Source organism: Ornithorhynchus anatinus, chromosome 3, assembly GCF_004115215.2.
Source record: "Ornithorhynchus anatinus isolate Pmale09 chromosome 3, mOrnAna1.pri.v4, whole genome shotgun sequence".
In the NCBI taxonomy this organism is placed as follows: Eukaryota; Metazoa; Chordata; class Mammalia; order Monotremata; family Ornithorhynchidae; genus Ornithorhynchus; species Ornithorhynchus anatinus.
Window position 1 is genome coordinate 31096626 of NC_041730.1, and position 13383 is coordinate 31110008.

General features: G+C 45.9%; 1 protein-coding gene across 1 annotated transcript in view; it reads left to right on the top strand.

Moving 5' to 3' along the window:
- The first annotated feature begins 1844 nt into the window (after window positions 1–1844).
- The window catches only part of LOC100076072 (golgin subfamily B member 1), a 77839-nt gene continuing 66300 nt past the window's right edge, over window positions 1845–13383 (top strand). The window contains exon 1 of the mRNA XM_039911314.1: window positions 1845–1913. Within this exon, the coding sequence (XP_039767248.1) occupies window positions 1845–1913 (69 nt within the window). The remainder of the gene's footprint in view (window positions 1914–13383) is intronic.

The following is a 13383-nucleotide window of genomic DNA, read 5'->3' on the forward strand; positions in this document are numbered from 1 at the left end:
CGAGCCTCAAGGGAGGGGGAGAGGACAGGGGCGGAGATGTAGATCTGCGTGTCATCTGCGTAGAGATGGTAGTCAAAGCCGTGAGAGCGAATGAGTTCACCGAGGGAGTGAGTGTAAATGGAGAACAGAAGAGGACCAAGAACTGACCCTTGAGGAACTCCAACAGTTAAATGATGGGAGGGGGAGGAGGCGCCAGCGAAGGAGACTGAGAATGACCAGCCAGAGAGGTAAGAGGAGAACCAGGAGAGGCCGGAGTCCGTGAAGCCAAGGTGAGATAAGGTATGGAGGAGGAGGGGATGGTCGACAGTGTCAAAGGCAGCAGAGAGGTCAAGGAGGATTAGAATGGAGTAGGAGCCATTGGATTTGGCAAGAAGGAGGTCATGGGTGACCTTAGAGAGAGCAGTCTCGGTAGAGTGGAGGGGACGGAAGCCAGATTGGAGGGGGTCTAGGAGAGAATGGGAGTTAAGGAATTCTAAGCATCAATTGTAGACGACTCGTTCTAGGATTTTGGAAAGGAAGGGTAGTAGGGAGATAGGGCGATAACTGGAGGGGGAAGTGGGGTCAAGAGCGGGACAGTAAACACTTAACAAACACCATTCTTTTTTTTTTAAAAAAAGGAACATGCAGTCTAGAGGTCTAGAGATGCCAAAGAAAGAGGCAGTAGTGAATGGGCATCACTGTGGTTGAGTCAGTAATTGGCACCAGTGCAGAGAAAGAGGGAGTGAAGTCGCCTTGGCAGAAGTGTTCATGGGCTTTGTGGGTAGCTGGCAGTGGGTGCCTGCAGTGGTCATCCTTTCTTTGCATGTGAGAACTATTGTTTCAGATGGAGATCGGCTGCTTATGGCTCTGGAGCCATATCTGGATCTGCTTGGAACCAGATGTGGCTCTTGAGCTGGTGTGGGGAGACTGGGGGTGGTGATACAATTAAAACCACTGCCTGGCCCAGTGCTACCTGGAGGAGTGGGCGAGGCAGGGCCAGGGGAGCTAGCAACAGGCAGCCCACCTGGTGGTCCTCTTTCTTAGAGGGTAGGTAGAGGCCGAGCCTCAGAAAGTCACAAACCTGGGCCCAATGGGCAGCCCCTGAAGGATCAAAACCAGCCTCATCGCGTTCCTGCCCCTTTATGGTGACGAATCCTTGCCTACCTTGGAGGCTTAATAATAATGTTCATATTTGTTAAGCGCTTACTATGTGCAGAGCACTGTTCTAAGTGCTGGGGGAGATACAGGGTCATCAGATTGTCCCACATGAGGCTCACAGTCTTTCATCCCCATTTTACAAATGAGGGAACTGAGGCCCAGAGAAGTGAAGTGACTCGCCCACAGTCACACAGCTGACAAGTGGTGGAGCCGGGATTCGAACCCATGACTTCTGACTCCCAAGCCCGTGCTCTTTCCACTGAGCAATGCTGCTTTGACAGAGTGGAGGGAGGGGAGGAGACAGACATGAAGTCTTAGACATCCAACACAAAGAATCGGGAAACCCTCCCTCTGACCTCAAGCTGCAGCAGCCCTGCTGAAACTTGTCACTGGCTCGGGGCGGGAAACGCTGATTTTTTATTCCAAGCCGAGGAGAGAAGACCCCACCTGTGCTGGAGGCCTCCCTCTAGTCCCCATGGGGATCCTGAGGGACTCCTGTTCTCTGCTTGTGGGTCCAGGTGATGTAGGGGAGAGGGCACATCACTGCCATCCTTACACAGCCATTTAGGCACTGCCCTCTGGCATCCCTGAAGCATAGAGCAGAGAGGGAAACAGAAAGATGAGACTAACCTCTGCCAGTGTGGGCTCGTTATACTGCCCTTCTCCCTCCTTTTCTTTCCCTCCCTTCCTCTCCCCTGCCTTTGGCAATGACTGTAGCTATAAACAGCTGTAGCGACAAAGCAGCCTTTTGGTGCAATGAAGGATGTCATCACATTGTACAATGTATAGTCTTGTCTTATGCTGTCACTGTAATGGAATTATATATCAAATGGGATCCCCTAAAAATGAGTAGCTTGAGCCCCCCTACCAAGGGGACTGTTAATCTGGCCTAGCCACCATCAAGCAGATGCTGTGTGGGGGTGGCAGATGAGACATTTAATACCAGTAGATGCACCATGAAGTAAGCTACCATAATGTGTTTAAATTATAGTACTGACACTTTGTGCATCAGCCACTCCAAAGCTTCATTTTGTTTGGCTCTTCTACCCAGAAAGGTTGCTGTCATTCATTCAATAGTATTTATTGAGTGCTTACTGTGTGCAGAGCACTGTACTATGCGTTTGGAATGTACAATTCGGCAACAGAGACAATCCCTGCCTAATGACGGGCTGTTCTAGAAGATTCCCCGGGATTCCCTGAAAAATGCTGGTTTAGAGCCACCGGGAGCAGTTAATTAAGTTTGCAATTAGTCTAAATTCAGAAAATAAAATTCTTTTGATTGCATCAAGAAAAACTAGAAAATCAGATCCTGCCGTCATTATCTGAAGATTGACAAATTGGGGCTTTGTCAGAACAAGATCTTTTTATGGTAAGCGTGCTGCTTCCAGTTTCCCATAGAAATGTAATTCGCAAATGTCCTATTTTCACCTCTGAAAATTACACTTACTGCTAATGGTTTCATTCATGATCTTCCCTACCTTTTCCCTTTCCCCTACACTATTCTTTCAATTCTTCCTTCCCAGAAGAGCTACGTGGAGCCAGGGAGAGATACAAGTGCTAAAGAAGATCCGGTTCTCTAATCCCCAGGTTATTTTAATAATGATGGCATTTATTAAGTGCCCTCTAGGTTCCAAGCATCATACTAAGTACTGGGGTGTATGCAAGATGGGGATCCAGTCCCCATTGCATGGAATCAACTTCTACAAGGGAGGGAGAACAGGTATTTTACTGTTTTGTAAAATTTGTAGCTGAGGAAACAGGAGTGGAAATTTCACACAGCATTTTTGGACCAGGATCTCTGGACAATCAATCAACTACATTTATTGAGTGCTTACTGTGTGCAGAGCACTGTACTAAGCGCTTGGGAGAGCACAGTGTAACAGAGTTGATATAACCCGAATTGGATAACCAATCTCATGTTATTTCCACTAACCACGCTGCTCCCACATATCTAGAACATATCTAGAACAGAGAAACAGCATGGCTTAGTGGATAGAGCATGGGCCTTGACAGTCAGAGGGACCTGGGTTCTAATCCTGACTCTGCTGCTTATCTTCTATGTGATCTTGGGCAAAACATTTTTGTCTGCCTCAGATACCTCATCTGTAAAATGGGGATTAAGATTGTGAGCCCCATGTGGGGCATGGACTGTGTCCAATCTGATTAGCTTGTTTCTAATCTAGTGCTTAGTACACAAAGTGCTTAATAAAATACCAAAAAAAAGCAAACAAACAAACAAAAGACCCCTCCAGGCTTCAGTCCTGTGAGGATCTGTAAAAATCCTTCAACTGGTTATGTAAATTCCATTTCAACATCTATGGGACTCTTACGCTTGATTTTTTCATATTACATCCTAGAAAATACCATAGGCTGTGGGCCAACTAACTCCAGACATGACATCAAGCCCCAGGAGTCATAGCATAACCTGAAGTTTTAGGACTGAGGTAGTCCATTGTTTTCCACCTGAGATTCCACCTTCATTCATTCATTCATTCATTCATTCATTCATTCGTATTTATTGAGCGCTTATTTTGTGCAGAGCGCTATAATCAATTGGTCAGTGAATCAATAGTATTTATTAAGCACTTACTGTGTGCAGAGCATTGTACTACAGGTTTGGAGGTACAATACAGTGGCATTATCTTCCCACCCAAACCCTGTCCTCTGCCTGACTTTCCCATTCCTATAGATGGTACCACCATCCTTCCTCTCATTCAACCCACATATTCAACTCAGCAATAAATCCTGTCAGTTCCACCTTTTCACATCATTAAAATTCACCCTTTCCTTTTCATCCAAGCTGCTGCCATGTTAATCCAATCACTTACTCTATCCTGCCTTGATATCAGCCTCCTTGCTGACCTCCCAGCCTCCTGTCTTTCCCCACTCCAGTCTATACTTAACTCTGCTGCCCGGATCATTTTTCTACAAAAACGTTCAGGACATATTTCCCCATACCTCAAGAACCTCCGGTAGTTGCCCACCCACCTCCGCATCAAACAAAAACCCCTCATGCTTGACTTTAAAGGACTCAATCACCTTCCCCCCTCCTATCTCACCTTGTTACTCTTCTACTACAACCCAGCCCACATACTTCACTCCTCTAAACCTAACCTTCTCACTGTACCTTGGTCCGATCTATCTCAACGCCGATCTCTTGCCCATATCATGCCTCCTTATATCTGACAATTAACTCTCTCTGCCTTCAAAGTCTTACTGAAGGCACATCTCCCCCAAGAGACCTTCCCTGGCTAAGCCCTTCTTTCCTTTCCTCGCACTCCCTTCTGCGTCACCCTGACTTGCTCGCTGTATTCATCCCCCCTCCCAGGCCCACTTATGTACATAGCTGTAATTCATTTATATTAATGTCTGTCTCCCCATCTACACTATAAGCTCATTGTGGGCAGGGAATGTGTCTGTTTATTGCTTTATCGTACTCTCCCAAGTTCTTGGTACAGTGCTCTGCACACAGTAAGCGCTCAATAAATGCGATTGAATAAATGAATGTATTAATGGAGTTGGTGGACATAATCCCTGCCTACAAGGATTTTATAGTCTACTGGAGGAGACAGACATTAAAAAAAATTACAGTTAGGGGAAATGGAAAAGTAAGCTTAGGTCCTATGGAGCTGAGAGTGGGCTGATAATTAAATGCTTAGAGGGCAGGGTATATATCAAGTACTTAGTGGGTACAAATCCAAGTGATGCAGAAAGGAGGGTGAGCAGGGGAAACTAAGGCTTAGAAATGTATTGACGTGAATGTTGGCATGTGTGTATGGCAGAAGCTGACAGAATTTTAAAATCTCTAGATTCCAGTTGTGCATTCTTCTGTGCATCAAAAAAGGAAACTTGATTTTGTCAGCTTTAATCATTAATTGGAACATCCTTGAAAGGCCACAGCCACTTTGAATGTTTATTTTTTACTCCATTTCTGACCTTAAATGTTAACTGAAGTCTTCTCTTGTTGATTTTTTTTTGCACATCATTTAACTCTGAATTGTCTGAAAAGACAGTTTTTGTGGAAAGTCTTCTCTAATGAATAGAGCCTTCCACAGAAGGATACCCTTAATTCCATCTCACAGAGTCTCAGACTGGAACATTTGCTTAATATATGGGTTTAGGTAGAGACATCAGGGAAATGCTCCGTTTTCTTAACATGGAAGACCTTGGGCCTATCCCCTCCGCACCCCCTCCAATTAAGCCCTTGCCTCAACTCATTGGGAAGTTATAGTAGTAGTACCGTGAACCACATGTGGCCAGGGTCATGCTGCCGGAAGCCACCACTGGAAAAGTTAGCTAGCCTGCTCTCCCCACCATTGAGGAGATCCAAGGGAGCAGAGGCTGAGAAATTTGGACAGATCTGGAGTGGAGTAGACAACTAGACCTCAGGTGAACTCTGAAGCCCTCCTCCCCTCCCAAGCAGAACAGGGACAGTAGTAGTAGTAATAATATTTATTAAGTGCAACCATTGTGCAAAGTACTGTACTAAGCTCTGAGAAAGAAAATACATGGGTGAGGTAGAGAAACAGTCCCTGGACCCCAAGGGGCTGACAACTTAATAAAGTGCGTTGGTGACAGACATATAAGGTAGGTTGAACAAAGATACAAAGGACAAGGATGATGATAAACACCAAAGGGACAGCAGGATTTCAGGCTCTTCATAGCCCAGACCAATGGTCACAGAAGTCACGACTGTGGACAGAATGGTGACTGTCTCATGTTCTAAAGGTTGAGGAGACCTCTCTCACAGCACCCCTGTAAGCCCTTTTGCTTTGGAGCCAGGGTTGATGGGAGCCCCTGGAAGTTGGGAGTGAGGGCACAGGTGGATGGCTTACTCGGCTGCTACTGGACAGTGATCCTCAGGGGGTGTGGAGAGAGATTATTGATGGCACAAGATATCTGTGCCAACAGATGGAATAACATTAATAATTATTGTAATAATTGTGGTATTTGTTAAGCACTTATTCTGTGCCAGGCATTATACTAAGTGCTGAGGTGGATACAAACAAATTGGGTTGGACACAGTCCTTGTCCCATATGGGGCTTAGAACCCATGACCTTCTGACTTCCAGGCCCATGTCTTAGGGCTGGGGGCACAGATCCCTTAGGAGGTAGAGTGATTTAATGGAATGAGCACAGGACTAATCGGAGGCTGGGTGCTAATCCCAGCTCTGCCACTAATAATAATTACTAAGCACTTACTATGTGCAAGGCACTATACTAAGCACTGGAGTAGATACAAGCAAATTGGATTGGACAAAGTCCCTGTCCCATGTGGGGCTCATAGTCTCGACCCCCATTTTACAGATGAGGTTAACTGAGGCACAGAGAAGTAAAATGACTTGCCCGAAGTCACATAGCAGACAAGTGGCAGAGCTGGGATTAGAACCCATGACCTTCTGAATCCTAGGCCCATGCTCTATCCGCTGTGCCATGCTGCTTCAGTATTTAGTAGGTGATCTGAGATGAGCAATTTAACCTCTCTGAGCCTCAGTTTCTTCCTTTGTGACTCTTTATTGCTAGGTTTTACCAATAAATGGGTGAAAATCCATTTTAAAATATGAAATTTCAGAGTAAACATCACTATTTATTATGGACGGAAGGACAAAGAGGAGGTGGGCAACAAATACTTCATCTGCTGCTCTGAGGACAAAGATGTTGTTGGAAGAGAGAATTCTTTGGCCAATTTTTGCCCTGAAGTGGGATCCATTCTTCCCACATTTCCCCCCTCATACTTAGAGTCCAACTCTGAACAAATGAGGCTGTGTAGCACTGAGCTTATAATAAACCACTTCACAGTAAGAAAGAAGCATTGTAGTGAATCACTTTTGGGGCCAACCCAGTTTTCTGCTAAGGCTAGTAGTGCTGATGTCAGTTACTGGGCTGTTAATTTATCTCTCTCTTTTAATGCTGTACTGATACAGTCTGATAGAAAACCTTCCAACTCCCCAAGTGCAGAAAATTAGTAACAACCCCTTCCATTTCACAAAGTTTCCAGACCTTTATCTCTTTTTATGACCTGGATTCCTTCCTGAAACAGGAACTGTTTCAAGTATCAATTTTGGAAAGTTCAGTGAGGTGGAATGGGAGTGAGACACAGAAATCTTTTGTCGGGTAGGAGTGGGGAAGTCAAATAGTCTGAATCATTTAAACCGTTGGCCTTGATCAGATAGTTGATTCTATCATCGTTGATTCCTTGTCAATTGCATAAATTCAAAATAAGGACCCCTGCAAACCCAAGGAAAAGGGTACCTCCTTCCCTAGCCCACCGAGGGTGTGGTGAGATAAAACTAACACTGCCGACTGTTCCGGACCTTTAACTCTCTCCTTAGGGCCCCTGTTCCTCCCCCTCCCCCATCTCTCACCCCCAATGATCTGGCCACCTATTTCCTCACGAAAATGAACAAAATCAGGTCTGAGCTCCCCAAAGTCACCCCTCAGCCTCTCCCCTCCCCCCCACCAACCCTCTCCCCTACTTTCCCATCCTTCCCTGCAGTATCCTCAGAGGAGATCTCCTCCCTTCTCGCAAGTGCCACCCCCTCCACCTGTACCTCGGACCCCATTCCCTCTCACCTTATTAAAACCATCGCCCCTGCCCTCCTCCCTTCCTTAACTTCTATTTTTAACCACTCAATCTCCAATGGTTCCTTCCCCTCTGCCTTCAAACATGCACACGTCTCCCCCATCCTAAAAAAACCCGCTCTTGACCCCACTTCCCCCTCCAGTTATCGCCCTATCTCCCTTCCTTTCCAAAATCCTAGAACGAGTCGTCTACAATCGCTGCTTAGAATTCCTTAACTCCCATTCTCTCCTGGACCCCCTCCAATCTGGCTTCCGTCCCCTCCACTCTACCGAGACTGCTCTCTCTAAGGTCACCCGTGACCTCCTTCTTGCCAAATCCAATGGCTCCTACTCCATTCTAATCCTCCTTGACCTCTCTGCTGCCTTTGATACTGTTGACCATCCCCTCCTCCTCCATACCTTATCTCACCTTGGCTTCACAGACTCCGTCCTCTCCCGGTTCTCCTCTTACCTCTCTGGCCGGTCATTCTCAGTCTCCTTCGCTGGCGCCTCCTCCCCCTCTCATCCTTTAACTGTTGGAGTTCCTCAAGGGTCAGTTCTTGGCCCTCTTCTGTTCTCCATCTACACTCACTCCCTTGGTGAACTCATTCGCTCTCATGGCTTTGACTACCATCTCTACGCAGACGACACGCAGATCTACATCTCCGCCCCTGTCCTCTCCCCCTCCCTTCAGGCTCGCATCTCCTCCCGCCTCCGGGACGTCTCCACCTGGATGTCGGCCCGCCACCTAAAACTCAACATGAGCAAGACTGAGCTCCTCATCTTCCCTCCCGAACCCGGTCCTCTCCCAGACTTCCCTATCACCGTGGATGGCACGACCATCCTTCCCGTCTCTCCGGCCCACAATCTCGGTGTCATCCTTGACTCGTCTCTCTCGTTCACCCCACACATCCTATCCGTTACCGAGACCTGCCGGTTTCACCTTTACAATATCGCCAAGATCTGCCCTTTCCTCTCCACCCAAACGGTTACCTTACTGCTACGGGCTCTCGTTATATCCCGGCTAGACTACTGTGTCGGCCTTCTCTCTGACCTCCCTTCCTTCTCTCTCGCCCCGCTCCAGTCTATTCTTCACTCTGCTGCCCGGCTCATCTTCCTGCAGAAACGATCTGGGCATGTCACTCCCCTTCTTAAACAACTCCAGTGGTTGCCTATCAACCTCCGCTCCAAACAAAAACTCCTCACTCAGAGCTTCAAGGCTCTCCATCACCTTGCCCCTTCCTACCTCTCCTCCCTTCTCTCTTTCTACCGCCCACCCCACACGCTCTGCTCCTCCGCCGCCCACCTCCTCACCGTTCCTCGGTCTCGCCTATCCCGCCGTCCACCCCTGGGCCATGTCCTCCCGCGGTCCCGGAACGCCCTCCCTCCTCACCTCCGCCAAACTGATTCTCTTCCCCTCTTCAAAACCCTACTTCAAACTCACCTCCTCCAAGAGGCCTTCCCAGACTGAGCTCCTCTTCCCCCTCTACTCCCTCTGCCATCCCCCCTTTACCTCTCCGCATCTAAAGCCTCATTTTCCCCTTTTCCCTCTGCTCCTCCACCTCTCCCTTCCCATCCCCACAGCACTGTACCCGTCCGCTCAACTATATATATTTTCGTTACCCTATTTATTTTGTTAATGAATTGTACATCGCCTTGATTCTATTTAGTTGCCATTGTTTTTACGAGATGTTCTTCCCCTTGACGCTGTTTAGTGCCATTGTTCTTGTCTGTCCGTCTCCCCCGATTAGACTGTAAGCCCGTCAAACGGCAGGGACTGTCTCTATCTGTTGCCGACTTGTTCATTCCAAGCGCTTAGTACAGTGCTCTGCACATAGTAAGCGCTCAATAAATACTATTGAATGAATGAATGAATAATTATATGGGACACAAGATGGCTTAGTGGAGAGAGCATGGGACTGGAAGTCAGGAGGCCCAGGTTCTGTTCCCAGATCGTCCACTGGTCTGCTGTGTGATTTAGGACAAATTATTCAACCTCTCTGAGCAGTCATTTCCTCATCCATTAAGTGAGGATTACACTATCTTTCCCTTTCATTTTTTTATGGTATTTGTTAAGTGCTTACTATGGGCTGGGCACTTCTGTAAGTGCGGCGCTAGATAGAAAGTAATCAGGTTGGACATAGTCCATGTTCCACATGGGGCTCATAGTCTTAATCCCCATTTTACAGATGAGGTAACTGAGGCACAGAGAAGTGAATTGACTTGCCCAAGATCCCCCAGTAGGAAAGTGACAGAGCTGGGATTAGATGAGGAGGTCCTTCTCACTCCCAGGCCCTTGGTCTATCCACTAAGTCAGGCTGCTTCTACCTCAGAGGTATGTTATGATGATGAAATGAGATAGCTGCTCTTGGGAAAGCCATTTAACTTTTCTGAGCCTCAGTTGCTTCATCTGCAAAATGGGGACTCAGTACCTGTTCTCCCTCCTACCTTTCTGCCCTCATGTGAGCCCCAGTTAGCAGGAATTTGGTCCAACATGATTATCTTGTATTATTATTTCTGAAGTTGGAGGCTTACATATATAAGAAAGCGGACATAATGTACCCCCTCTACTCTCATCTTTGGATCCAACAGAGATAGAGTTAATGAGCTTCTACGTCTATGCATGTTTATGTCACGTAGTAGTCCTCTCCAGTCTTCTTTTTTTCTCCTTTCTGGAGCCTGTGATTTCCCTCCACTTTCCTGATTTTTTTCTTTTTCCATTTACCTCTTTTTCCACAACTGTCTCTTGACCTCTGTCTTTCTCCTTTTTCTTTTCCCTCTCTTATCCCTTTCCCACTTTGCATATCGGTTCAAAATATGAGTTCATAAACATCTATTCCCAGTCAGATCATGGTAAACACATAGACATGTCATGTTTTGGAAAAAATTTTAAGAGATTCCCCCTACCCTATTACTCTGAATATCTCCCTCAAAGAAGGTTTACAAAGTGGGTGAGGGCCTAAGCAGTAATTCTATTGTGTTGAGGCCTCAAAGATATGCTGTTTTATGATCACAGGTGGTATTCATAATGCCTACTTGCACTGAATTCACCCAAGCACTTAGTACAGTGCTCTGCACACAGCTAAGTTCTCAATAAATATGATTAATTCTACCAGTCATTCTGCAGTGTATGCTCTTGGGGAGAACGGGACCAAGGTGAGAGAGTGTGGTTGGCTCTGTGCAACCCATCACTACTGTTGTTGATGATGGGCATGGCTGTTCCCTTCTTAACTACTGGTGAAAGAGAAATGCTCATTGCTAATGGCAAGGAAAGATAAAAGGAGCTGTAGTTTCATAGACAACATGTGCAAATATTTAAGAAATTATTTCTCCAAGATATTCACTCCCCCCGTTACAGTCTCCGTAGTCAAACATTGTTTTTGAACTGAAGAACAACTATGACATGTCCCATTTCATTCATCACCACTTCCTTCTGAAATATGGCCCACTAACGGTCCTACAGAAAGTGGATTATTATTATTATTATTAAGTGCTAATTATGTGTTAAGCACTGTTCTAAAGCACTGAGGTAGATACAAGTTAATCAGGTTGGATACAGTCCCTGTCCCACATGGGGTTCACAGTCCAAGAGAGACAGCAGGTATTTATTTCCCCTTTTACAGTTGAGGAAACTGAGTCACAGAGAAGTTAAGTGACTTGCCCAAGATCACACAGCAAGCAATTATCAGAGCTGGGATTAGAACCCAGGCCCTCTCCCCCTGAACCCTGTGTTCTTTCCGCTAGGCCATATCATTTTTGTTAGTCATAGCTGGTGTGTTTGGCTTCACACTTTAGTTGAGGTTGCTATTTGCTCGCAAGATTGGATTTATCTGTTACTTTTAACTCCAAACTGCCAGAGTCAGTCAGTTGTATTTATTGAGTGCTCACTGTGTGCTTGAGGAAATACAGTGTTACAATAAACAGAATCCCTGCCCACAATGAGTTTACATCTAGAGAAGAACCACCAGCTTTCATTTTCCACTTTCATTTTCCACCTTTAGTACTGTGAGAATTTCATTAGTCCTTTCTGTTCAAATGAGTAACATAATAATAATGGTACTTGTTAAGCGCTTACTATGTACCTAACATTGTTCTAAGCACTGGTGTAGATACAAGGTAATCAGGTTGTCCCAAGTGGGGCTCACAGTCTTAATCCTCATTTTACAGATGAGGTAACAGGCACAGAGAAGTTAAGTAACTTGCCCAAAGTCACACAGGTGACAAGTCACACAGGTGACAGGTGGCAGAGTCAGGATTAGAACTCATGACCTCTGACTTTCCACGAAGCCACATTGCTTCTCAATCTTTTAAATAACAACGGTCAAAGTCATATTATGTAATAAACTAGTTTCCTTTTTGAGAGTGTTAGCTTTGCAAACACCTCCCCTTTCTCCAACATATGGCGTAGCTTAGTGGAAAGAGCACAGGCTTGGGAGTCAGAGGTAATGGGTTCGAATTCCGACTCTGCCACTTGTCAGCTGTGTGACTTGGGACAAGTTACTTCATTTCTCTGGGCCTCAGTTCCCTCATCTGTAAAATGGGAGTGAAGACTGTGAGCCCCACGTGGGACAAGCTAATTATCTTGTCTCTACCCCAGGGCTTAGAACGGTGCTTGGCACATAGTAAGCAGTTTACAAATACCATCATCATCATTATTATTATTATATGGGAAAGAGCACCCTTCTGGGAAATAAGAGTCCTAGATTCTAGTCCTGGCTCTGCCTATAGTAGGCAAATATAGGCAAATGCAAGACCACACCTGCACTTCACATTGTATCAGTCCCCTGTCCTTCTACTTGTTTGTTGCACACCAATGTTCCGTGGCCTAGTGGAAAGAGCAGGAGCCCTGGATTCACTGGACCTGAGTTCTAATTCCTTGCAGAAATCACAACTTCAGTGTGTTTCATTTTCCCCATTTGTTCTCCCTCCAGCTTAGATTTTGGAATAGGAACTGTGTCCAACCATGTCTTGTATCCACTCCAGCACATAGGACAGTGCTTGATACAGTGCGTCCCTAACAAGTACCATAAAAAGGTAATTCTAGTGGGAACAAGACTGGAAGGGACAAGAGAGTGGAGATGACGTGGTGCAAGCCTCGAGCACTACAAGCAACTCCTCTGGTTAGGAAATCGGTCGTGAAGTCTCAGAAATTGGGGTCATTCCTCATTCCTGATGGAAGATTCCATGAGTTACCTCGCCGGCTTCCTTTGCTAGGCCTTTAAGCTGTTAAGCTCTTGCTGCTGCTGCCCCCAAGTGGTAAATACAAGCCTGTGCACGCTCCGGTCCCACAGCCTATCCTGGCTTTAGCCCGAGCAGATTCAAAATATTAAAATTCTTCTTCCACTGTGATATACTGGGATCATTCTCGTGCTGTTAGAGGTAGACTATTGTAAGCTCTCGAGGCATATGATCAATCTAGACCTTTTTCAAGGAAAGAACGTGATGTATGCTGAACTAATCCTGATTGTTCAATTCCATCAATATCACCTTTATCAGCAGCGGAGGTAGAAATGGTATAGTATTAGGGAAGGACCTGGGGAATTTACTCTTACTACCTGGTAGTCAGGCTGTGGTTTTTTTTTTATTCTTTTAAGTTCGATCCATAAACATGTTTATTAGTGAACATGAATTTAAGCTAGGGTAATCCAGCTGGTTATCTAGAGTCAAAAATTCTTTTATAAGTCC